The 27,233-nt window shown below is 49.5% G+C and overlaps 1 protein-coding gene across 7 annotated transcripts in view; it reads right to left on the bottom strand.

Moving 5' to 3' along the window:
- ABCC8 (ATP binding cassette subfamily C member 8) overlaps window positions 1-27,233 on the bottom strand; it is a 71,361-nt gene that overhangs the window by 29,550 nt on the left and 14,578 nt on the right. For all 7 annotated transcript variants that reach the window (XM_081099601.1, XM_081099602.1, XM_081099609.1 and 4 more), the window contains exons 7-12: window positions 17,386-17,550; window positions 14,200-14,355; window positions 11,062-11,196; window positions 10,536-10,698; window positions 3,102-3,142; window positions 1,855-2,000 (exon numbers count right to left, since the gene is read on the bottom strand). In XM_081099601.1, the coding sequence (XP_080955727.1) occupies window positions 1,855-2,000; window positions 3,102-3,142; window positions 10,536-10,698; window positions 11,062-11,196; window positions 14,200-14,355; window positions 17,386-17,550 (806 nt within the window). The remainder of the gene's footprint in view (window positions 1-1,854; window positions 2,001-3,101; window positions 3,143-10,535; window positions 10,699-11,061; window positions 11,197-14,199; window positions 14,356-17,385; window positions 17,551-27,233) is intronic.

Below are 27,233 nucleotides of genomic sequence, written 5' to 3'. Positions count from 1 at the left end.
CACTAGAGGGGGGTAAAGTAGAGGCATCCGTGGTGGGAGCAATAGGCGTTACCAGAATTTGTTAGGGTTGAACAGTCCTCTGGAGTAGGCTAGGGCCTGGATTAGGGCGGATTTGGTTAGTTTTAGGAATAATTCAATGTTAAGATTGGTTAGACTAAAAGATGGTTGGTGTTAGACTATACGACTTACTGTTAGAATTAAGGTTGGTCAGTGTTAAGGTTAATTAGGATTAGAACTGGTTATTAATAGTAGCTAATATTTATTGAGTACATACTATATGCCAGACATTATATGTATTATAAGCATACAGTTTAATCCTGCCAGGGGAGGTGTATGATTCTCAACTCATAAATGAGAAGCCTTCCCCCAACCCCCAGGAATTTTCCTGTGGACCCAGAGGAGGCTCCAAAAGTTTTGGTTCATTTTCTCTCATCCCTGGGGGAGTGGAACCTGCCTTTGGCAGCTTGAGAATGTTCTGTATACTTCCTTCCATTTGCTAAATGTCCCATAGGCCCGGGGCCAGACAAGCCCTTCGACTCTCAAGGCAAGAATAGTCTGAGGCTCTAAATGCATGGTGACCCCTGGTTTCTGCTCTGGGCACGAACCCCCTCCCCTGACCAGGAGTAGACTGGCAGCCCCTGCCTGCCTCCTCCCCTCCCTCCGTGTCTCCTGGATCCAGCACTCTCTCAACAGTGAGTGTCTGCATATGGAAATGCTCCTGAGAATCTGCACAAGGATTTCCAACAGGTGCAGCGTTCTTGAACCTGTGGTTTGTACACAGAATCACAGGGCTGGGGTGGTCCTGGGAGGGGGTGGTCATTAGAAGTCACAATGCATGGCCAATAGAACTGAGTCCACACAGCCAGCCCTGGAAATGAGAGCTGATCTTTTCCAGCCTTTAGTCCCTGGTTAGATATTCCTTGGACCACAATTCTTCTGAGTTATATATAACCCTTTCATCCTAGAACGCCTGCCAGAGCTTCCTCCTGTAAGTTGCTCCATCCATCAGCTACTTCAGCCCCATAGCTACTCCTTCCTGCTAGCTGCCCAGGACATGCCAGGGTCCCATGAGACAAGGGTGCCATTTTCCTCAAGGCTATCGGGTACAGAGATATCTGTCACTGTCTGGTCCCACTGACGATGAGGAAGGACATAGCCAGCTTTCCCCAGAGACATGACAGGGCACTGTTTTCAAGGAGCTATTTCAGAGGCCCAAGGAGATCCTCACAGTCAAAGCCTCAGCCCTCTACCTTCGGGCTTTCATTCCCAAGAGGGCGATGCCTCTGGGAGAGTGGCAGCCACCACTGGGCTCAGAAGCCTGGGAATGGGGCCTCCCAGAGCGCAGGCCAGTCGGGGACAGGACCTGCAGGCAGTGTGGGAAGTTGCTTCACTGACCAGGGCCGTGAAGGCTCTGGGACCCGTGGGGAGGACGGGATGCTCAGCCTGAGGAAAACAAAGATTCCGTGGATACCTTCTGAAACCCGGGGGCTGTCCTGTGGGGAAGGGATGGCGCTCATTCTGGGTGGCTCTGGAGGGTGGAACTAGGACCAATGGGTAGTATTTATGAAGATGTACCAATTTTGGCTCAATGTTGAATTATCTTTTACAGAGTTATCTTGGAGTTGACCTTGACATTGGAGCTCTGCAAGCAAGTTGGCTAGTCCTTTCTCAGGGGAGGCTTGGAGGGGAGCCACACGGGGCCGCCACCCCTCTGCCCACCACAACCGGCTCAGAGAGGCCCAGATCAGTGGGAAGGGATGTCCTGGGACCAAACAGCTTTGGCCCCAGTGGAGCCAGTGCTGGGGCTGCCACAGGAGATGCCTGTCCAGTGCCCTTGCTGGCCCCTCCTCTCACCTGACTAGAGCTTTGACTGTAGACCGGACCACACTGGACAGCAGGAACAGCGGCGTGACCAGGATGTGGAAGAGGGAGAGGGAGGCGAAGGCCACCGAGGGCGAGAAGTCGGCCTCTTTGAAGAAGCTGGCGTGGCCCACGAAGGTCTGTGGACAGAGGCACAGAGTGTGGGCCCCTCCCACACCAGAAGGAAACAAGAGGCCTGGAACAGGGGACTCAAGGGGACCTTCCAGTTAGGGACACCTCCACATCCTCACAGTCATCTCCTGGCAAGGTCCCCAGCAAACTCAGGACTCCAAGCTGGAGGGCTGGGATGCCCCTCCCTGTCCTGCCCCCTCCTTGCCAGGGGTGGCCAGGGGGGAGCCCTCAGGTTGGGTCAGCTCTGCCCCCTCTCAGACAACAGTCCTCAGTCAGAACTATAACCACCCAGTCACAGTGCTTGCCCCCTGGCTACCTGGCTGGCTCACTGTTACCCAGAATTCCCTGAAGAGCCCGGCCTGAACCAACCCAATAAATCATGTCGAAAGAGAATTCCCAAGCATGCCTGATGGGCTGTGACCAGGTCACAGCTCAGGGACACTGGCCCCGGGGAAATAATGCATCTTTTAAAAGAACTGTAGCTATCACAGAAGCCAGGGATGGGAATCCTGGGTGAAGGGACTGCGGGATCATGGGGCCCAGGCCTTTCTGGGGGGTGAGTGGTGCATGGGCATGATGCCGCCCCCACTGCTGAGCTCATACACGGCTTTGGTCAAAATCGCTTCAGAAAAACCTCCACTGTAATGTCTAATGATGTGCAGGATTGTTCGTGCCGTGTCCTTACAGTTCAAAGGGCACGTTACAAAACTGTATGTGTGGCCCAGTCCTATTTTCATAAAAAGGTCATATTACGTGCCTTCAGAAAGGCCCGGAAAGAAACACATTAAAGATGCTGCCAGTGGGATTATGGGTGATTTAAATTCTCTCTGCCCTTTCCGTTCTGGATTTCCCAACATTTCTACCATAAACATGCTTGGTAGCTATTTTTAAAAGAAGTTTAATTTCTTGAAGACTAAGCCTCAGGTCCTTCCGGGCCGGAAGCCCGAGGCCCTTGCCTTCCTGGAGTGGGGGAGGCGTCCCCTCCACATAGCGACGTGCAGACCACCACCCTGTTTGCAGCCCCCCTGCTGAGTCACCTTCCGAAGTCCCGGCCGAAGGGACATCCTGCCCCCACAGCCCACCCGGAGGCGGAGGAAGCAGCCACTTACGATGAGGACAGCTGCGATGGGGATGGCCGTGTTCATGAAAACTGTGGAGGAAGCACAAGTTCAGTGGGAGGGATGAGACAGCTAAAATGAAGGCCCCCTCCCGGGGGGTGGAGGCAGTGCAGCCCGTGGGTCCCTTCCCCAGCCATGGGGTGAGCTGGGACAGGGTAGCGGCAGAAGTCTAGCCCTGTGGCACCTCCAGCTCCTTACCTGTTTCCCTCAGGAGGACTCTTGTCCCATGTTTCTGAGACGTAAGCCTTTACATAGAGGCTTCCATGCTCCTATTCTGCTCCACAGTGTGAAGAAAGCCCCGTGAAAAAGTGGTGGATTGGAGAGGTGGTGGCCTGTGGTCAACTGGGAGGCCAGCAGCAGGGGCTTCTGGAGCCAGCAAGTTGCTTCTCCTTCCTTTGCCTTTGGTCCCTGGATCCCGCCAAACGGGGTTTCCTCGGAGGCTTAGAGGCTTCCTAACCTCCCATGGCTCTCGGGAAAGATTTCAAACTCATTCACACTGAGGTATCAGTGAAGAAGGACAGCTTTACACGGGGTCTCCCTTAGCTCTAAGACTGAGAGTCCATGCCATGTGGGGCAGTTGGTTTGTTTAAAGTGTGGCCCTCGGATCCTCCATAGGGACCCCAGAGAGCAACAAGAGCCGGACGTAAAGTCAGAGAACGGAGGAGTCCCTGCTACGTCTGAGCTGGGTGACCTTGGGCAGGTCATTTCCCTACTCTGTGCCTTTGTTTCTTCACATGATCTTCATGAACTTGTGCTTGCTTGTGCACATGCTCTGGCTTTCCCCCAAGGTGAGAGGGTATAATGTGGGGAACAGGCTCTGTGAGCCCCAGGTGCTGACTATCACACCTCGCCCGCTGCCAGCTCAGCCCTGCTCCCCAGGTCCCTGCTCCTCTGGCCCAACGTGGAAGATGCCCGAGGTCTGGGCATGGAGTCCTGAACTTGCAGAGAGAGCGACCCTCCTACTACCACCTTCCTATCTCATCTTTCATTTTCCCCGTAGCCTCTTCCTGGACAACCCAGAAAGGAATCTGGTCTGTAATTAGCCAAATGAAAGCAAAGGAGCCAGGAGCCAGGAGCCAGGAGCCAAAGACCACGGGCTCAGCCTGTGCATGTGGCCCTGTCTAATGAACAGTGAAGTCTCTGACACGCTGAAGAAATGCAGATGGTTAACACCAATCCAAGAAGCTGAGTGTCTACTTACTCCAAGAATCCTGCATCCGCCAGTACATACACAGTGTATAGCAGCGGTTCTCAACCTGTGGGTCGCGACCCCTTTGGAGGTCGAACGACCCTTTCACAGGGGTCGCCTAAGACCATCTTGCATATCAGATATTTACATTATGATTCATGACAGTAGCAACATTACAGTTATGAAGTAGCAACGAAAATAATTGTATGGTTGGGTCACAACATGAGGAACTGTATTTAAAGGGCCAGAAGGTGGAGAACCACTGGTGTATAGGGAGGTCTGGATCCGAGTGGGAGGAAAACATAGCCCTGCCTTCAGGGGGCTCCTAGTTTGATTAAGGAGACAAAACTATGCCCATAGGAAGGCCCTGATATGCTGGGGAGAAGGAAACATGGCCCTAGGGAGTTCCCAAGCAGATAGGGAAGACATTGTGCCCACCTGGGGGGTGGGGGGTGGGGGGCTTCTAATCTGATGAGGGAGACACAGCCCCTGCAGAGCTCCCAGTCTCATGGAGGAGGTATGGCTGCGTCTCCTGGGGCTCTGCCAATCGGTCTGACCACAGGCTTTTCATCAACACCAGTATCACACATGACCCTGCTTTAACTGCCCTTCCTGAAGAGGGCTCCACGCTGCCAGGTGCCCACAGCAGTGCCACAGCCCTCCCTCAGAGTCTCGGGCAGGGGCAGTATAAGCATTATTGGTTTTCCTACAGTAGAAGGGACCCAGGTCTGGGACTAGGACATAGCACAACCATCAATGGCTGGGGAGAGGGAGGAGGAGAAGGACTCCCATGAGGCCTGGGCCATTGACCATCACCAACTGTATAGCTCTAAAGACAAGGTAGCCTTGTCCCTCCCCTCCAGGGCCAGTTACTCCAGGAAGCTCTCTCAGGACAGGGGCCTCCTCCTGTTCCTCTCCTGCCTATCCCAGCAACTACCAAAGAGGGGGGTTCAAGCTACAAGGCACCTGTGCACTACCCCTTGCCCCTTGCCTCAGGCTGAGATTCCTCCCAGCTAAAGAACAGATTCAGAGTTAGATTGTAATTCGGTGCAACTCTGCTTGGAAAGCAATCTGGTGCTTTGTAGTGAGAGCCACAGAGTTTAGACCTTCTGATCCTATAATCCCCCTCCTGGGAATTTATCTTGAATACGTAATCATTTGAGAGAAGCAAAAAGCCTTCAGCAAGCTGGTGCTAGCTATAGCACTGTAACAGGCAAACGAAACCACAGCCACAGCCACAGCCACAGCAAACAAACCACCGGAAATGAGATCAACTGGCAACATCCAACACCAGGGGCTGTTTTAGTAAATGTGGTTCATCAACGCTCAGGGTGATACTGCAATCACAGAACATGTCATAATTAACACTTTGTTCTGTAGCATGTTCTTCCTGGTTGTGATTTTCCTTCATTTATATTTTTTCTATTTTGTTGTCTTTATTTTTCTTGTAGCTGCTTGAGCTCCTTTGAGGAATGAGACATGCTATAAATAAATTTAAAAGTGAGTATTCCAAAGCGGATTCTCTCAAAAGAGAATTCATCTATAATAATAAAAGTGTAATATGCTAATTAGACCAGATGACCTTCCGGATGAAGCCGGGGCTGTGAGGGAAGCCTGGGTCCTGGGTGCCAGAGGGAAGCCGGTGCCGGCAGCCGGGGGAAGGAAGGCCTACTCTTGCACGAATTTCATGCATCGGGCCTCTAGTATGGTATAATTAATGTTCTACCCCATTCTGGCTGTTGTATGGAGACACTAAAGAATGAAAATATAATTTTTCATTTTCCTCACCCTCTTTTGCAAGGATGGCCTTTGTGCAGGAACTCTGGGTCCCATTTGGGGCCGGGATTGGGGGATGGAATTACTCGCTGCTTGTATTTTAAAGGCCTCTCTGAAGAGCACCCCGCTGGGTCCTGAAAAGGACAAGGCTGGAACTAGGGATGTCAGTCAGGCCTGGGAGGCTCTGTGGAGGGTGGGGAGGACGGGGAGCTGGCATCCCAGCTGTCGTGGGTTGAAAACACTGTGGCCTTACCTCTTTATGGGGATGGTGACGGAGAGGTAAAAGAAATATGACCAATAGATTTCTCTCCAACTTTGGCATGGGGTAGGAAAGAAAAAGGACAACAAGATACTGCTTAGATCTTGCATAATAGAGAGCAAGGGATCCTGTTGAATAACACGAAGTGAGAGCAGAAGATTACAAAATGCTGTGCAAGTGCGATGCTGCGGTGGACAGGTTTAGCCGCGCGTAGGCAGGCTTCAAAGGCCTCCTTCGAAAGCGAAAGCCTCTCTGTTGTGGTGTAGAGACGTGGGTAGGTGTTGTAGTCATCTTCCCCCAAAATATCCTCCAAGAAGAACTTATTAAAAAATTCTTTTTTGAGGGTCTTCTCTGTTCCAGGCAGGATGCTGGCTTTTCCTACCCTTCCCAAATGAAATCAACCCACAAATCAACCGAAACCAACGCGGGCCGCGGGTCACCCCTGGCTTTGCCTAAGGAATGCGGCCTGGCTCTGTGGGTGCCAGGGGCACCACAAAACCAGCGGCTTTTCATTTTCAAAGATAAATATTTCAGAAGCCATGTGGCAGGGAGCCGCAGCCAGCCACTTGTGCCTCTGGTTAACTGCAGCTTTGTCCCGGGGCTGGGGGTGAGGGGTGGCCAGTGGGAGCGGCAGGCTCACAGCCTGGCCTAACTGCAGGCGGCACCTGCAGGAGGGGGCAGTGTAGTTGGACGTGCACAGGGCTGTTTTACATTCTGTCTCATAGTCACTCAAAGTCAGCGGAGGAGGAGGAAAGCAGGTCACCGGGGTGTCTGCCGCTGGCTGGCCATGGTGGAAGCACAGCAGGAGGCCCCACACATCACACTGATTTCTGCCTGCTTCACTGATGAGCCTCCCAGCTCCCCCGCAGCCACCCCTAGGCCCAAGAAGGTCAGGATATGCATCGGCAACCCACACCCACCGTGGCTGCACCAGCTGGTGGCAGGAAGAGCAGATATTGAAGAAGAATTTCAGAGAAGCTGGAGAAGGAAGAGGGACCAGGTCAGGAGGCCCTGGCTGGTCTGAGTCAGGGCCTTCCACCGAGGAGGACAGAAGGAGCTCAAGTCTTGGGCTATGGACCGGGGGCAGGTGCTGGGTGCCCTGCGAATGGGGTTCACCAGCATCCTCCTGCCCGTCCCACCCCCATGCGTGGTATGGTTGAGTTTGGGGGTTTGCTTTTTGCTTTTCAGGACATGGTATGAGGCCCATCACATTCATCCAAGGAGGGCCCACCTGACTGTGGCTCAGACCGGACTGGGAGGACAGAAGGTCGTGATCCCAGAGCACTAGGAGAGATGGCAAACCCAGCGTTCCTGCAGTTAAACTCCTTCCATGGCGCCCCTGCCTCAGGAGGAGACCCGGAGGCCTGCACACAGGGCACAAGGTCCTGTATGATCTGGCCTTGTTCCCCTCTGCTCACCGGATTATGTTTGAGTCTCGGACACACTGTCCTTCTCACCTGTAGCCCTTTGTACCTGGAACATTCTTTCCCTTACCTGGTTAACTCCTAGGAGTCCTTCTTTGAGAGTCGGCAATGAACTTCACTCTATGACTAGGTCAGGTACAATTCTCACTGCTCCTTTGGAAAACCCCTTTCTACTCATCACTCACCACACAGTCCCATGACCAGCTGCCCTACTGGACTGTGAGCAACCTGCAGGCGGGGACCGATATTTCTTCTCAACCCCGCATCCCCCATGCTTAGCACAGGGCCTGGCACACGGCAGGTGCCCAGTGAAGATTTGTTAAATAAGTGAATAAAAGCAACAAAAGAGGCCAGGGCCGGGTGAGTACCACCACAGAGAAAGTGGAGCACTTAGAACTGACCCCTGGCTCTGACCACAGGCATGGCATGGCCACCCACAAGACTGTGAGGGTGGGACCATGCCTTTTACCCCCTTAACCTCCAAGGTCTCAGTAGAGTTTGGCACAGAGAGAAGGCTCTGGAATGGGTGCTGCATAAAGGACAGAATGAACTGGCAGCGTGCTGCTTGGTTGACTGGTAGGGCCTAGGACCCCGCTGTCACTCTTGCAAAGCTTGTCCTCAAATACATGGCGGGGCTGGATACCTAGAGTTATGCTGCTGCTGCAAGGGAGTAAGTATTGGACTGACTTCTAAGGGGAGTGGCCACAGCACTGGTCTCCAGCTTTTCCCCATTTTATGTTCTACTCATTGAGATCCTGCCCATCTCGCAAGATGCCACCGAGCCTCATCATGGGCTTCCTTCTTCTCTGTCATTTGCTGGCTGAGGACCTCAGTGAGTCATTTAGCTTCACTGAGCCTCAGCCTTCTCTGCTGTAAAACGGGACAATGGAGCTACACACTTCACAATGCTGGTGTGAGGATTACGTGCAGTCAGGCTTGCTAGGCAGGCAGCTCAGAGCAGGTCCACACAGTGCACAGCTCCCTGCCCCACTCTTAGCTCTGACTTCTCAGCAGACTACACGCTCTTTGAGAATGGGGAGCACATCTTACTGACTCTTGCATTCCTCCCGGTACTTGGCACAGGGCCGAGCACACAGGGCTGGGCTCACTCAACACCCACTGAGTAACTGACGCCTGTTTTTCTTTGATTCTGAATTTTGATGGTGGGGAAACTACACCCATTTCCTTTTCACCCCCTCCGGGGTGGCCCTGCCCTGCCCTGCACCAGGGCTCCACACACAGCTCTCAGTGAAGCTGAAGGTGAGACCATCAGATAGAGAGTCAGGGGTAACCTGTCTGCCCCACAGCCTGACTGACGGGTGTAGGATGACAGACTGAAAGCCCAGCAGGCAGCGCCAGATGGGCCCCATCAGGAAATGTGACTCCAGGGCTTCGCTGTGGCACCAGGACCCATGGCTGGCGCCGGGGGCGAGAGTTAAAGATGCCCCATTACCTCAAGCCTAATGACCTGTGTCCTGATCCCTGGGGATACAGAGCAGAAGACAGGAAGTCTGGGAGGAGATCAATGGAAACACACTCAAAGCATATACCTGCAGCCAGGAGGTTCCTCACCTACCATCCATCTCTCCCCCTCCCTCTGGCCAACACAAAGAAGCCGGTCCCAGGAAGGGTGAGCCCTGAGCAAACAGCGCTGGGCTTTCAGAGCTTCCCGCCCCCCCCCCCCCCCCCCCCCCCCCGCCCAGCGCCTCTTCCAGGGATCCGCCTGGGCTGCTCGGCTGATCCTTCTGAGTCCCCCTCTTGGCTCCAGAGCCCCTTGCTCCTTCCAGAGTCATCTCAGCTCTTGACAACATACAGTCTCCTTTCCCTGGGTCCTCCCGGCTTCAGGCCATTCACAAAGCCCGGGCTTGTCTTGGCCAGCCTGGGGACCTGCTGTTGTTTACATAGGATGGAATGCGGGATGAGCATACACCTCCTAGGAGCAAAGTAGCTGCCACCTGCCCCCATCACCATGACGGAGGCTGCCCCCTACTTTCCTGCCAGTGCCTCAGTTTCCTTGCCGCTCCTCTCCCATTGCAGCGACCATGAGCCTGCCCTACCCCACCCTGCGGTGTTGTTGCTGGGAGAGAAAGCCACCTGGCAGGTGGAGGAAGCCATTTCCTCCCTCACTAGCTGTTCCCCCTGTGCTCAGGTGTCAGTATCTCAGGGGGCTGTATACAAGGTGGGGTTTCTGTTAATACAACCAGACCCAGGGGCAGGCAGAGCTGGCAGAGAGAAGGAATTTTACCAGTGTGGGTCTTTTTTCTTTCTCTATTTCTGGGCTTGGAGTTCCCAAACCAGTTGGTTACTGTAAATTCAGTCAGTGTGGCTACACCTGTGAGGACCTCAAACTCGAGCTCCTGTTGTTTAAAGAAAACACTTCTCCTCTTCGGGGACCCAGATAAATGGAAGTTTCCTGCTGCTTTCCCCAGGCAGTGGCAGCTCAGGCTGACTTACTGAGAAGGAGCCTCACACTTAGGAGAATTCAGTGTTATTTATTCCTTCACTGCTGCCTCGCAGGAACGTATCATCTCAGTAGCGTATCTCTCTTTCTCATCCTGTATCTTGAGCACAGTGTCCCCGGCACAGCAGGCTCTCAATACGTTTTCTGATAAATGACTGCGAACACTGTAATTTCTGGGAGCTCTGCTGCCTGAGACAGTGTGAGGCTCAGCTGGACTGGATGACCCCAAAGCCCCCCGCTCTGCCACCACTCCCTCCCCCAAGCCCTGAGACCCAACCCCAGCAGCACGCAGGGCTGGCTGGTTGGGTGGACTCACTGGAGATGGAGGTATAGATGGCGAAGGCCCTGAGACTGGTCATCTCCTTCCTGCGGGTCATCTCCACCCGCGTGCGGAAGATGTTCTCCCAGGCGTACAGCTTGAGCAGCTTGATGCCACGGAGCATCTCGTTGGTCTGCTTCAGCCTCTCGTTAGAATACTCCTGCCAGGGGCACCGAGTCAGAAACGGGCTTCGTCTGCCCCCGTCCCACACAAGAGGAAGGAGCTGAGCCCATGTCCTCACCATTTCACAGACAATGCCCACCTCCTGCCTTCTTCACTAATCCCATCCCATGGACCAAGACATGGGTGAAGCCCACAGGTGAAGTGACCTGCTGGAGGTCAATGATAGTGTGCATGTGCGAGTGCATGTGTGTGTGCATGTGTGTGCGCATGCGCATGTATGTGCATGTGTGTGTGTGTGGGGGGGGAGGTATTTGGTGGCATCTGGGGGAAGAGTGAGGAGACCCACTGATGAGAGGGGAGAGGGAGCAGGCAGACACATGGGGGAAGGATGGACACTCACCAGGGTGCTCCGCTGGGCCTGGGAAAGCTTGGTGGCCACGAAGTACTGGACGGGGGCCAGCAGAATGATGACAGCTGCCCCAATTAAGGCACTGACTCCGAGGATGTAGTAAAGGAGAATCACGCCCACGATGATCTGAGGGAGGATCATGGGAATGAATTCCCTTTAACCTGGTGACTGCCCTGCCAGGGGGTGTTGGCAAAATCCCCTCCTCTCCAGTCCCCTAAAGTGGTACAGCCTTGTTGCCCGGGTTTCCAAATTGTCTTGGGGGTCAGGGCAGAGGAAAAGGGGTGACGGAGCAGTATCAGAAGGAGGAGTTAATGATGGACTCACACAGCAGAGAGTTTCTGGGCTGGGAACTAACTGCATTTATCTGCAAGGCTGGCTGAAGCATTATCTGTCCCCACGTCTGTTTCCCAGACGGAGGTCTCAGAGCTGAGGCTGCACAATGGGTGTGACAGCACCCTTCGTTTTGCGCTGGTTATTGAGGCTGGAAAGAGTGGGATATGAGCAAAGGGGCACCGTTGCCACCGCCATGCCAGACAAAACCAGCCCAGGATCCGAGAGTTTACTTTTCATTCTTATGCTCCTGAAATCTTTAATTTTTTAGTGGATCTCAAAGATATTCTCTAAAAAGAAAACTCATTCTGTTTCTAGCTTTATGTAAATGACTGCCTGCTTCTGAATATTTATGAGAAGCATAAATTCCTCTTGCCAGTCCCCAAAGCATCAGGATGACAGTTTCTCAGGTTGCCTTCAAAAGCAGGCACCTCTGAATTCAGGGCTTATTCTAGAGGAACAGATGCTGCCTTCCTTAATTGAAAATAAAAAAGTCTGCTGGGCTGGCCCTGCACTTCCTGAACCCTATGCCAAATTGGTGTTCAGCTCCTTGCACCACCTCAAGGACAGAGGAGTGGGCGGGTGGCTCTGTGATTTCCATTAGTCACAGAATGCTTCCTGCATTAGCAGGTGTTTAGAGCTGGTAAGCGACCCTCCGCCACCTGCCTCCCAGTGTTTAGCTGATGTTAAATTAATGCTGGCACGGATGGGCAGAGGAGCTCCTCAGGAGATGAAAAACCTCCTGCTCCTGCTGGGCCCCACTGCCATCACCTTCCGGGAAAATTATCCCTGGCATCCAGTCCTTCCATGAACTGTCCGCATATCAGAGCGTCGTTCAGCAGCTTGGGTAAGGCTAGACGCCAAGGAAGTTCCCATAGTCACCATCAGTGCACCATCTGGGGGTCAGTGCCTGCAACCCCACCACCTCCAGGTGCTGGCAGCTGCTGGGCAGGAGCTGGGGAGGCAATATCTGCAAGGCTCCCCCTCACACTCCACCTGCCTTTCCTCGTGCTCCTCAGACTCCTCTGTCCACGCCTCTCTTCTGCAGGGGTCTGAATGAACCCCAGGGGGAACATACCAGGAAGCAGGGATTCTGAGTTTGCAAAGCAAGTGTGGGGGGAAGGGGCTATTCTAGCTCCTATTCACAAGTTAGAAAAACAATCTAGGGTAGTAGTGGGGAGATCTCAGCACTTGCTGGCTGTGCAATCTTGGGCAAGTTACTTAACCTCTCTGTGTCTCAGCTTCCTCATTTTTCTAATGGTGATTTTAATGTCCACTTAGCAGGACTGTTGTGAAGATTAAATGAACACATGTGATAAGCACTTAGAATAGTGCCTGGCACATAGTTGTAGATCAATACAAGGTGGCTGATGCCCCCTCTTAAAAACGAACAAATAAACAAATGGGCCCTATGGGAACCCTGTCACTAGGGGACCACAGAAAGGAGATGCTTGGCTGTGGTGCTGCTACCAGCTCACTGTGTGGCCCAGGGTAAGCCCCTGGGCTCTGGGCCTCTGATGCCCAGAGACGGGACGGGGAAACACAGAGGTTCCTCACTATGGCCGAGTTCATTACCAAGGTGTCCGTAAGCTTCAGGGGGCTCATTGAGCCCCTGAAATTGTAGGCAAAATGTGTAAACACCCATTTGTTTTTCTGAAAGAAGGTTCCATCAGATTTTCAAAAGTATATGTAGACTAATGGTTGCCTAGGGCTGGGGTGGGTAGGAGGCATGACTGTCAATGGGTATTGGTTTCTTTATGGGGTGATGAAATTGTTGTAAAATTGTGACATGATTGCCCAACCCTGTGACTATGCTAAAATCCATCACATTGTACACATTAAATGGGTGAATTATATCTCAATAAAGCTGTGATTTAAAAAGTATACGTAACCAAAGAATGACTACAAAGCCGGGAGAGCTCTTGGGGATAAAGAAATGGGGTTCCTGAGGCCCAGAGAGGTTATCTGAATCAGCCTGTCTCTTCCAAGTCCAGACACTTTCCTCTACACCAGGCAGCCCCCAGGAGCTAGTAGGCCCTCTGGGAATGGGTCTGCGATTTCTGCTTCCGGACTGAGCACCCGAGTGGAGATTCATTCCCAGCTATAGGAGAGGATCAGAGACTCCCTGGTGGAAAGTGGGAGTCAAGTAAACCACATCCAATTCTTCCCATATAGTCAGGAGAGAGTGCACCTCTTCACAGCCAGCCTCTAAGGTTGTTTGGTTTTAAAAACAAACATGGTTTTGATGGTCAAAAATAATACATGCTTATTGGAGAATTTAGAAATGCATGAGAAAATAAAAACCACTTGCACTCCCACCATGTGACCTTCCAGTTCTTTTTTTCTGTGTGAATCTGTGCAAATGTATACATACAGGTATTCCAATGTAGTAGGGAGTGTATTGCATATACTATTTTGTAATTTACTTGTTTTGCTTAAAATATATCAGAACACTTTTCAGTGTACTTAAGCCCTTTGCTACAACATAACTTTTAAAGTCTGCAAGTGTTCCACATATGATTATTCTATAGTTTAAATAAAAAGATTTTAAGGTTTAAACTGCACTTAAAAAGTTTTAATGGTACTACCTTCTCTGATCATTCAGAGAGATGGCCAGATGCTTGCAGAGGGTGAGACAGTATAGAGACCAAGGGATGCACCCCATGGAGGCCCTAGAAGGGTGGAAGGTACAGGCAAACATGGAAAAGAAGATGGTGACTCCTAGTCACTGAGCACACAGCAGCAGATTCTGGTTGTGTGCCCCCTTTCCTACTCCCCACCAAAGCACGCATCATTTACCTGTACTGGCATAGCCCAGAGGTTTGGGCACAAGAAGAAAAACCACATGAGCTGGTTGGTGTCGATGGCAACCAGGTTACAGATCTGCCCGGCAGTCATTTCCCCCATGGACAGGTTGGAGGTGGACAGGTGCATGATTTTATTGTAAATCTTGGTCTAGAAACGAGAGCAGCATGGTTCACATTTGTCATCATCATTCTAATCACCACCCCAGATGCCACACATCTATAATGTGCCAGGGGCTTCTCAGACATTCACCCTACAGAGCACAGAGCAGCTCTGTAAGGGGCCCTGCATTACTGTCCCACCTTTACCAGTGAGGTACCGAAGGCCCAGAGAGGTAGAGGGCTTTGGTGACCAATCACACAAGCCCGAGAGGCAGCATGCAAACGAGGAACCCATGCCAGGACAGGCTACTTTCCCAGCAAGCAAAACCTCTCCCTTGGGGACAGGACTTAATGAGCTCTTAAATCTTAAAAGCAGATTTTCCTGTCCAGTTGAATTCTTGATTTACCAGAGGCCAGTAGAGAGCATACTTCAGAGCCATAAACATGACAAAGTGGGGCAGCCATCTGTTTTAATGGGCCATCTCCAACCGGGGGTGGGGTGTGCTCCGGGGCCAAGTCCTGTCTTCATTGAGCCTTGACACAAGATAAGTGCTCAGCCTGGAATGGGCTTATGTGAGACACAATGTATGGGTGTCCATGAGTCCCAGCCCCGTCCTGGAGGCCAGCCACCCTGGGGACCTTGCTATGCCCCCTCCAGGCAGATGGGAACAGCCATGGCAATGGCTCCTGTGAGCTGTGACCCTAAAAGCCATATGGGCAGAGTGATTGTGCCTCCCAGAAGGACGGCAATTTCCGGGCCACGTGCTCTTGAAAAAGGAAAAATGCATTTCTGTCTTAAATATCCTAGGGATGCCTGCTCACAATGAAATTCTATTGTGCGTTCTGTTGTAAGGTGCGTTCCCGGGCCTTAATTCGTAATTTGTGTAAACCCAGGCTTTTCTGTGGGTCGGGCATACTGAAAGCATAAACCTATTGTATGTCTTTTTTGTGAGTTTGTTTGCACCACGGGTAAGGTTTAAAATGAGGGCAATGGCATTTTTGGACAAGCCTATGCACATCCTAGGTTATATGAAATCGGTCTTTAAAGAATAATGATAAACCTAGTTTTGGTGAAGTAGAAACATAGACTAATCTATCGAAGAAAGCATTATTAAGTAAAGACCAAGATACATAGAAACACACAACCGACGGATAGCTAGTAAGCCAAAAAATTATATGTAACACAGGAATTTTGCTTAATAACTTTTCATGCAAGAAATGGGATTACTCTCAAATTCACGAAGACATGGATTCTTGTCTATAATTTTCTGTAAATTTCTGAAAGAACTAAGTTTTTTTTAATCTCATTTGTTTCCATAATTAATGCTAGCTATTTTCTTTTTAAATCAATTTCTCTTATTAATGCAAAAGATTCAGGTAGTTTGATAAAACAATTATATGCTAATACATTAAAAAACCATTTTGCCTCTTTTAGTGTAATTGGAAAATTCTTGTCAGAGTGTGAATTATGACATACAAATAGAAAGCTGATTTAATTACAAAACTGTTTGACTACAAAACTGGCTGCTGTTTGTGGGGGTGCAGGTCTGTCTGCCACTGGACGTATGTGAGCAGAGCCTGGGATTTTCAGAATGGTTTTCTGAACTGAGCTGGTTCCTGCCAGTTCTGAGCCCCTGTGAGTCTTAGAGGGTCTTGGATTTTCCTGGGATCTTTCTACCATTCTCCTATGATGACATTCCTGGAAATGGCTCTGCTTCCTCAATGTAAAACCACTGGGGATGGGCAGCGACGTCATGGCAGCCGCTCAGGTTGTGCACTACACAATCCCAGGGGGCACCATACACATGGACTACACCTACATAACCAGAGTTTGGCCCCTGACCCAGGCTATCCCTTTTCCCTTCCAGTCCCTTTTCTACACAGCCTCTGGTCCTGGCTCCCAGAGGACCAGTCAATGTTAATGATTCTAAGGCTCATTTCTGAAGAATGATGTGGCTTTGGGGTTTAATCACAACTTCTTAGTGTTGTACTGACTTCATGGGAATGGCCAGGTATGGCAGAATCTGTAGTTGTCCCCCCATATCCATTCTTTTCTTTTCACCAGAAGAATTTCTAGAAGAATTATGGCAAGAAGAAAGACCCCACTTTTAAGCCTCTAGGAGTGGCCATGTGGGCAATATCTCAGGAAAGGGATGGGAGAGAATATGTGCAACTTCCGCACTGTGATTTTAAAAGAGGAAGCATTCCCTCCTATTGCTCCATCTTTCTTCTGCTGAGTTAAATGTAGACATGTGGCAATTTCAAAAGTCCTTTAAAACCACAAGATGGAAGTAATTGTGAGAAGCCTGGCAGAGCAACATTACAGAAAGAAATAAGGTCTCTGATATTGCGTAGCTATTTCACAGCCCTGACTGTGAAAAACAAGCTTCCATCCTATGTAAACCACTATTGTACTGGGTCTCTTCATTCCAACTGCTGAACCAAAATTCTAATAAAAACACTGGGGCTTAGGCAACACTCATCACCGGCTTGCCTAAAGGGGCCCTGCATGCTCTCTGACTTTGATCATCCTTCCAATGACTTGGAGAAGAAATCCACAGAAGGCAGCAGCGAGAAGCTAGGCCCAAGGGACCTATCAGACCAGCGAAGTCTCACTTATGACCCAAAATCTAAGCTCTCCAATAGATCTTAGAGGCGCTCTAATCCTGGCGTGTCAAACACGTTTTCTGTTTTGCACCCAAAGAAGACTGTCTGGTAGAACTCTGGAATGGTATCTAGAGAAGGATTCTGAGGCTGCATTTGCATTCCGAGGGAAAGAGTGCTGTGATGGATTAGGGATGTCAGTCCCATTCAAGGCTGAAAAACATGGAGGCCCAAAGGCTGAGCAATTGACATTATGGGTCAAATTCAAGGCAGAACAACAACAGTTCCTAGGTCCAGCCCAAGCATTTTCCACTATCCCACACTGCATTGTCAATGGTATTTCAAAACACAGTTAAAAGAGCCACACACACACACACACACAAAAAAAAAATCCCAGCAGAAATAATCCTTGAGGGCCCATGGGGACAAATCATGTGGTTCTCACTATGAAATGAAAAAATAATCATCCAAGTACCTGTATTGCTCCTCGCAAGTTAATTCCAGTTTCGATGGCGACATAGTAGGATGCTTGTAGAAATGTCCTTTGCAGCAGGAGGGCGAGGAACAGAAGCACGGCCAAGACGTAGGCATTCGCAAGAAACTCTTGGGATGAGACAAAGTAAACCCCGAGAAATTGTGTCTGTTGGGAAGACAAGTGCAGAGGTGGCTGTCATTGCCAGCAAAAAGACCACCTTCAGTACCTGTTACTGGGCCATAATGGCTGTCATTATAGGACCCCCATGCTTGCAAACCCATGAGCAATTGTTTATGTGTGAAAATCAGACTGACGAATCCCACTAAGCATTCTTCTAACTGCAGGGAGGGCTGCCTATACCCTCTTCAACATCTTGCTTAGGGGAACAGAATGTGGCCCAGTTCTAACCTTACGCCCAAAAATATGACTTGCAGTGTTGCGGCCACCAGGCCCAGGGGAGCTCGCTCTGAATGGAGCAAGAATAAATAGAGCGACTCACAGAGAAGCCAAAACCAGAACGGCTAGAACAAATCCCACAATGTGTGTTCATTGCTACAAAAATGGAATTAGGGAGGCCTTGTCCCACACTCCAAAACAGCCTGTTCTGTAGTACTTTCTGGGAGAAAAGACCAGTGAAAAAGATGCCATGGCAGTGCTCCCAGGCGAGAGATGGGAACGCATCGCCTACAATAGACTGAAAAGATTTCAGGCCCAAGCCCCCCAGCCTCTTGAGCTCCCATGGCCTCCTTTTAGATTTAGGGTTCTCTTGCTGCGCTCTCCAGCAAGAACTCAGACGGTAAGCAGTGAAAAAAACCCCAAACATTTTGACTTTGTTGCTAAAGATACCAGGGAACAGCAGCGTGTCTGTTTCCAAATTCAGCACCAACAGCTCCCAGGAAAGCTTTGATCTTGGCTAAGTTCATTGCTCCCCAGCAGAGCCACATCAATATTTCCATAAAGACAGAGGTTCTTCCCTGAACTCTGCAAGCGATGGGGAAGGGTGTGGGAGCTGCTGCGGGGGAAAGAGTGCTGGGAACAAAGGGATGAGAAGGGGCCGAGGCACGTCCCTGACTGTGGTCAGGCTGAAAGGGGCAGGCCTCTGAGGGGAGTCCTTTCCCTAGAGTCAGAAGGGCTTCCTGATGGCAGGAAAGATACTGCCATTTGGCTCAACAAGGCTCTCTAAAGGAGCCCTCACTGCTTACAACTGTTTCTCCCTTGCTCTGTGGGACAGGGTGGCTCTACCTGTCCCACAGCAGGGGACAGCAGGAAGCAGACACAGGGAGATCATCGAGGGATTCACATAGGACTCTTAGAGGAAAGCCGACTGAAACCTGAAGCCCTGGACACTCTTTCTCATTTGTCAAAATACCAGAGGGAGAAGGGAGAAAGTAATGGGTGGGTGTGGGCAGGAAGTAGCAAATGGACCTTAAAAGTAGGCTGCAGGGTGGGGTGGGGGGTAACCTGACCTTACAGGGAAGCAAGGGGCAGGACACACTGTTTATCAGGTGCAGAACGCCATTCTCATAAAACCTTAATGAGAAGGGTAGCATTCTTAGCCCAATTTTATACATGAGGAAATGGTGCTTCAGCATGGGTAAGGGGCTGGCCCCAGGTCACGTGCTGTAAAGGAGAATATGTGAACATGAACCTGTATGATCCCAAAAACACCACCCCAGACCTGATGCTTAGGCCATCTAGCCGGTGACCTTTAGTCTTTTATCATCATCATCAAGCTGTGACCTGCAGGGGGAGAGAAACATGCCCATTTGGCTGGTTCTGAGTGAAAAATGAAGGCATGCAGGGAATTCTTCCGTACTGCTATCCTCTGCAGAGACCCGGCTCTGGAGAATGGAGTCCATTATTTTAAAACAAGAAAGCACATCATGGAAAGTCAATCCAAAGGAAGTAATTTAACGTAAGGAAATGGCTGTAGGTGCAAAAATGTCTATCCCTAGATTAGATCAGGGGGACAGTGCAAAAATCCCTTAAATTTCTAACCACAGGGAACTGTCAGGTGTATTATGATGCTCATGGGAATGCTATGCACCCAAGAACATGGATCATCATGAAAGCTCTTGAGCAGCCTGGAATGCCACACATGTGCTGTGCCACAATGACCAGAAAACACACAGGGTGGAGAATGAGGGCTGGAAAAATAAATGGGTCATAAATGTTGGTTAAGCTCTGGGTAGTGTTTGTTAAATGCACTCATTTCATATTTGTATATTTTTTACAAGGTAACAAATTCTCTTTTTGCAGCTGTAAAAGCAAAGCCTTTACCCCTTACCCTGCCACATACCCATTCTAGAGTCAGAAATTGTATTTCTTTGGATCAAGAATTTTGTGACCTGTTAAAATAAAAATCTCCCTTCAGGCATAAGTCATGAGGTCATTATTTCATCTCCCTTCAAAGAGACAATTTAAACAGGATGAAGTCTAGAAAGCAAAGTTTTGATGAAGAAGTAGGTACTAGGTTAGCCAAAGAGCCCTGGGGTATTGTCCAAAGAAGGCAGGCCCTGAGAAAGTCTAGTGACCAGAGGGTCCTGGGAGGCCATGCATGGGTGTGAGGGCATGGCCATTGTCCAGAGCTCTGAAAGCATCATGGCAGGACAGAAAAGGCTAAGGACCTACAACATGTGGTGGAAGATAAATGCTTTGTAAGATCAGATGCCCTCATCTCACATTTTCACAAACCCTCAGAGAAGAAATTACGTTTGTTTCCAGGGATTTCCCCAATAGTGCTCAATAAATATTTAAAAATTAATCAATGCCTATGATCTTCATCCCCCATCTAATTTCTATAGAAGTGATTGCACTTTTCCCCATTTTGCAGTTGAGCCAATGAGGGCTGTAGAACGTGAGTGATGGAGAGCATAAGGAGAGTCTGTAGCACAGGTAGGACTAGGGCCCAGGACTCATGACTCTACTGTGAGGACCCAGGGCCCTGCCTGGCCAGAGGCTTGGCTGGAAAGTCTTCCTTCCCTTGGTCTCTGGAGCTCGAAGGGAGGGGCCACTTGACCGCTTGCTTCTGATTTTGGCAGGACCCAAGAGGTGAACTGCCCATAGGTCGCAGCCCTGAGAGGCGACGGGTAAGAGCAATGAGAACTGTCTTTGACTACTCACACACCAACACAGCCACCCATCTGCCCACACCACTTGACATGCTGGTGTAGAGCCTGGACTTTGAGGCAGACATATCTGAGTTCGAGTTCTGGCTCATTACACACTAGCCATGTGTCCCTAAGTAAGTTCCTCAACTTCTCTGAGCCTCAATTTCCTCACTTATAAATGAGGCCATGAAAGGTTTCTACTTTAGAACATTGTTGGGAGGATTCAATGTAGCAATGGAGGTTAAAAAAATTTAGTAAGTGCAAGTGCTCAATCAATATACAATAACTTCTGCATTATTTGTTGAAGATCATTTCTTCTGTGCCTTCTGGGTGTCAGGCCTGGAGCTGGGAGCTGAACACACAGAGACCAGACAATGTAATTCCTGTCTTAAGGGACTCAGGGTCAAGTTGAGGAAGGAGAGGAGGGGTGCTTTGATGGTGCAAGCACAGTATGTTATAGGACCACAGAGGAGGGCCATCTAATTCAGCCAGAGGAAGGCTTCCTGGAGGAGGTGACATCTGAGCTGGGTGTTGGCAGCTGAGAAGGGGTTAGTGAGGTGAAGGAAGGAAGGAAAGGCACCTCAGGCCAGAGCAGAGGCATGGGAGCTGCCACACACTAACTTCACAAAGTCACAGGAATGCATACAAGTTCACAAAGTCACCAGTAAGGATAGCCACAAATACGGGCATTCAAATGGGGTCACAGACGTACAGAGAAAAAGACATACCAACAGACACAGGGACAACACAAAGGACTCACAGATAGAAACACAAGCAGTTCCCAGGAGAACTCATCCAGAAACAAGCACACACACAGTCACAAATGTACACGTTTTTTCTCTGAGATTTAGAGGCCATTCAAAGCTCAGCCCTGAGACCATACCCAGACCGTTTCTCTGTTCAGCTGACAGCCTAGACCAGCGCTGGCAGGTTTCAGATGCCAGCAGTTCTTTTGAATCCAATTTCCTCATCCTCTAGCCAGATCAGTGGCATCCATGGCAGGTGACAGATTGTGGGTGGGGGCTGGGCAGGAGAGGGCACTGGAAAAAGATATATCATGGGCTGTGCCCAGCCTGGGTCCTCGCTTTTCCTGGTGAGTGGCAGGGGGGACAGAGGCATCAAAGATTTGTCAGGCCCTGGGACACGTCCAGTCATTAAAGAAGAAAGAAGAAATGTTTGTCCTTGCAGATGCCAAGGGCGGTGACTCTGGCTCACTGTGAGTGTCCTGGACAGGGAAGAGGGGGCAGGGCAGCCACTGACAGTGAAGTAAACACTGGTGCCCGGCTGTGCAGGCTTCAGCAGGTGGATACGGCCAAGCGGAAAGAGGGCTTTCTCACCGAGAGGTTTAAACATTGCAATGTGTAGCTAGAGAGCGTCCCTCTCTGCAGGTACATAAGCACCAGAATAGCATCTGTCTCTCTGGGTGAGAGCTGCTGGGAGGCAGGGGGATGAACCAAATGACCTCAGTACATGACCCCTTCCCCCCATTTTCTGGGCCCAGAAGCCCAAATGAGAAGTAAGCCATATCCCAGTCAACCACACGATTGAGGATTCTTCATTGCTGACAGCAGAGACTACATTTACTTTCAACTCTCATCTCTATGTGTGTCATTTGCTGATTGCATTTGGGCCTCAGAGAACATATGTTAAATGTGCAAGGCCTGCTGCTGCGGAGGCAGGGCCACCGGTCTCAGGGACTTAGGTGCTGGCGAGTAACTGGGACAAGCGCATGCCAATGAGAGGGCAGCGAAGCCCAGGTTTGTGTTTAAATAAAGAGAAAAGAGAAGGCAAAGCTAGTGTCAGATGAACTGACATCTAAGTGCTATTCTCACCATCTCGTCGGCACATCCTGCCTCAGAGCTCTCTCCTCAGAAGAATTCCACAAGATTTTGGGGAAACACAGGAAGAAGAAGACGATGTGGACAAGCAGACAAAGGCTCTGGCCTGAGCCACTTCCTTCTGATATTAGAAACTGGCTCCATGTTGCTGCAGGATTACCAATGTCGAGTATTCTGGGGTCACTTCTGACTAGAATTAAGCTAAAAGATGACAGTCCTGTGGACAAGAGAAGCAGTCTCTTCCCCTCTCTTTTGGGGCCAATAAAGTTCAGATGCTCAAAAGCCAGAGTAAGCCTCAGAAGCCATTGAAGTCTCAATAAGCAAAAGGTGTCCTCACATTCTTTTTTTTTTTTTTTTTTTTTTAGTTTGTATGTTTTTAATCTTTTTATAAATGATATCATATGGTATGTATCATTTTGTAACATTTTTTACTCAGCTTTATAGTTTTGAGCTCTACCTAGCACAAAAATTAGTGAGGAATAATTCATTACCCCCTCCCCCATTTCTTTCCTTTTTTTTTTTTTTAATATTTTTTATTGATTAAGATATTACATATGTGTACCCTCTACCCCCCCCCTCTCCCCGCTCACCCCCTCACCCCCCCGTTGTCCGTGTCCATTGGTTAGGCCTATATGCTTGCATATAAGTCCTTTGGTTGATCTTTCCCCCTTGCCCCCACCCTCCCCTACCTTCCCTCCAAGGCCCGACAGTCCAATCAATGCCTCTCCGTCTCTGGATCAGTCCTTGTTCATCAGTTTATGTTGTTCATTATATTCCACAAATAAGTGAGATCTTGTGGTATTTATCTGCTCTCCAGTTCCATCCATGCTGTGGCAAATGGTAAGAGTTCCTTTTTCTTCTTCCTCTTCTTAAAGAATACCTTTCAGCATTTCATATAATGCTGGTTTGGTGGTGATGAACTCCTTTAGCTTTTTCTTATCTGTGAAGCTCTTTATCTGACCTTCCATTCTGAATGATAGCTTTGCTGGATAAAGTAATCTTGGTTGCAGGTTCTTGCTATTCATCTCTTTGAATATTTCTTGCCACTCTCTTCTGGCCTGCATGGTTTCTGTTGAGAAATCAGCTGACAGTCGGATGGGTACTCCCTTGTAGGTAACTGACTGTCTTTCTCTTGCTGCTTTTAAGATTCTCTCTTTATCTTTTGCTCTTGGCATTTTAATTATGATGTGTCTTGGTGTGGTCCTCTTTGGATTCCTTTTGTTTGGGGTTCTCTGCGCTTCCTGGACTTGTAAGTCCATTTCTTTCACCAGGTGGGGGAAGTTTTCTGTCATTATTTCTTCAAAAAGGTTTTCAATATCTTGCCCTCTCTCTCCTTCTGGTACCCCTATAATTCTGATGTTGGTACGCTTGAAGTTGTCCCAGAGGTTCCTTACACTATCTTCATATTTTTTGAATCTCTTTTCTTTTTTCTTTTTCGGTTGGGTATTTTTTGTTTCTTTGCATTTCAAATCTTTGACTTGATTCTTGGGATCCTCTTGTCTGCTGTTGGAGCTCTGTAAAGTATTCTTTATTTCAGTCAGTGTATGCATAATTTCTAATTGGTCCTTTTTCATGACCTCCATGGTCTCACCATACTCCTTGAGGGATTCATTAAATTTATCGGCGGTTTCCATAAAATTCTTGACAAACCTTATAAACGTGGCCTTGAACTCTATATCCAGTCGTCTGGCCTCCTCCGTTTCTGCCAATTGTGACCTGTTTCTTTGTCTCCGCATTTTGGCTGCTTCCCTGTGTTGATAGAGTGGCCTGCGCGCCAGGTGTCCTGTAGGGCCCAGTGGCTCAGCCTCCCCAGTTACCCGGGGTGGACACTCTTGGTGCACTCTTGGTGCCTCGCTTGTTGTAGGATCACTGGGAGGAATTGACCTCCAGGCCAATTGGCTGTGGGAAGCAGCTGTGTCTGAAGTGGGAGAATGGACCCCCTCTGACCACTGGGTACAGTGGCTCCTGGATCTAAGGAGGTGCTAATTCAGCCCCTGCCTGAGGCCACACAGCAGGAATTACGAAGAGGCTCAGCTGTGAAGCAATGCAAGCCGCTGCGGGGCCTTGGGCCTTCTCTTGGAAGTTCCGGGTCTGGCTGGCCCGGCTGCAGCTAGGTAATTATCAGGTTGCAAAGTTCTGGGGCATTCACATGCAAAAGCCTCTGCCGCAGCCCGGGTGGGGCGGGGTCTAAGGGAGTCAAAAGGGCGGGGAAAGAAGCTATGGCTGATTCTCCGCGCCCGGAGTCGCGTGTCTCAGTGTCCCGGCAATGGCTGCAAGCACCTCCGAGGGAAATCTGCCCCCAAGTTCGCCCGCTGCCGCCTGAGAGAGCAGCCTCTGCCCGTATGAGTCCCGGGTCCCCAGAGACTTCCCAGAACCGGAGATCAGAGCAGTCGGGAGCTTGTGATTCAAAAAGACAGCCGCGTCCTCAGGTGCCACCCCCTTTCCCCGCGCGCGAGCCGCCGCGTACCTCTGCACTCAGCCTCCGCAGCTCCTCTGGCTCTCAGCGTGCTTTTCTTTTCTTCTAGTTGTAGAAATTACACTCAGCCAGCCTTCCTGTTGTTTTGGACGATGTTTGCTCCGTCCTTTGGGCTAATTTTCAATTGTTGTGTGGGGGTGACTATTTCCCGGTGTTTATCTATGCCGCCATCTTAGTTTCTCCTCTCACATTCTTGATTAAACAAGAAATCTGCCCACCTTAGCCTGACCAACTCCTATTCATCTGTCAAGGCCCCATTCAAATACCCCTTTCTCTATGAAGCTGTCAAGATCACTGGCTGAGTTAGTCATCCATCTTCTCATAGTTCCCTGTATATGCCCCCTAAGAGTAGTATTTAACACACAATATAAAAATATTTGATTTAGATTTCTCAGAGTCAGAGGTGATGGCCTCATAATTGTAAGTGCCCAGACTATGGAGGGAAAGAGACTTTGGTGCAAATCCTGACTCTGTCACACACTAGTTGAGGGCCCCAGGGAAAGTTACTTAACCTCTCTGAGCTTTAAGTTACTCATCTGTAAAATGGGGATAAAAATACCTACATCATAAGTTTTATGGTATGTGAATTACATCTCAATAAAGCTGTTATAAAAAATACCCTAAACAGTTGTTTTGGGGATTAAATGGGATAATACATGGATCACTCCTGCACACAGCCAGGCATATAGTAAGCAGTCAATAAGTTGTGTTATTATTGTTAACTAGAGGCCCGGTGCATGAAATTCGTGCACTGGAGTGGGGGTCCCTCAGCTTGGCCTGTGCCCTCTCGCAGTCCAGAATCCCTTGGGGGATGTCCGGCACCCCTTGCTCTTTACTGCCTGACTGCTCACTGCTCCTTACTGCTTGGCTTGCTGTCCTTAGCACTGCCGTGGAGGCGGGAGAGGCTCCTGCCACCACCACTGCACTCATCAGCCATGAGCCTGGCTTCTGGCTGAGTGGCGTTCCCCCTGTGGGAGCACAATGACCACCAGGGGGCAGCTCCTGCATTGAGCATCTGCCCCCTGGTGGTCAGTGTGCATCATAGCAACCAGTCGTTCTGGTCATTCTGCCATAATGGTTGCTTAGGCTTTTTTATATAGACTAGAGGCCTGGTGCACAAAATTTGTGCATGGGTAGGGTCCCTAGGCCTGGCCGGCAATCAGGGCCAATCGGGGCCTTCCAGCTGCTGGCCGAGGCCTTCCTTCCGGATGCTGGCTGGGGCCTCCCTTCCCTGGCTGCCAGCTGCCAGATGGGGCCTTCCTTCATTCCATGCTGCCCCCTAGTGGTCAACAAATGTCATAGAGAGTGATAGAACTGGCCTCCCAGTCAAACTCCCACAGGGACACTTTGCATATTAGCCTTTTATATGTATAGATAGTCCTCATCATAACCATTGTCTGTATTCTCACAGCCTAACCCAGGTCTGACACATAGCAGAGTTCAGTAAATATTTGCTGAATAAATCAGACAAACAGACTTGGAGTGTCTCATATCCCTGACCCAAAGTGCTCGGCTGATTAATTATAGCTCAAGAAAATATTAATATAAACCTCCAGAGAATTAACTGCTATCTGCAATTTTAGAGTCCTCAAGATGAATAACATTGCACAAGGGAGTGTCATAAATTAGTAAGATCTCTAGCTAGTCATTCTCTACATCATTTTTGAACTGTTTGTGGTTAAAAGGTTATAATAATGTTCTTTCTGGGAAAATAAAACACTGAGTCTTATTAAAGGTGAAAAGTTTTCCATCTTGTGACCATCTAAACATAAGTGGCAGCAAAGAAACAGGTGAAAGAATTAAGTATCCCACCTACCACCCACGGTGACTGCTATTGCACCAAGCAGGGAAAATATTATCCAGAAAGACTTTTTGTCTCTTTTGTCCAACAAATTTCAGTTTGTAGCATCTTTAGAGCTGGAAAGGCCAGTGGATATCATCTAGTCCAATGGGTTTCAAATATTTTCAAGACATGAAACTCTTTAAAAAATAAATTCAGCCTTAGCCAGTTTGGCTCAATGGATAGAGCATCGGCCTGCGGATTGAAGTGTTGCTAGCTCGATCCAAGAGTGCGGGAGGCAACCAATCGAAGTGTCTCTCTCACATCAATGTTTCTCTCCCTGTGTCTCTGTCCCTCCCTCCACTCTCTAAAAATCAATGGGAAAATGCCCTTGGGTGAGGATTAACAAAACAAAACAAAACAAAACAAAATAAACAAAACAAAAAAGAAAAGAAAAAGAAAAAAGAATTCAATAGGAAAGTCTAACATATTAATAAAACTGGGGAAGCTCTGAATGAACTTTGGATTAGGGGAGAAAAAGCCCTAGGCATGGGGATTTCCCATGCTCCTTCCCCCAACAGCAGCCCCCCAGGTACCCCTGCAGAACCTTGGGTGCTATGGATATGCAGAACTGGGGAAGACAG

Source organism: Myotis nattereri (assembly GCF_964212035.1).
Source record: "Myotis nattereri genome assembly, chromosome: 9".
NCBI classification, from domain to species: Eukaryota; Metazoa; Chordata; class Mammalia; order Chiroptera; family Vespertilionidae; genus Myotis; species Myotis nattereri.
Note: the sequence above shows the minus strand (reverse complement) of the source record. Positions and strands in the feature narration are given on the sequence as shown.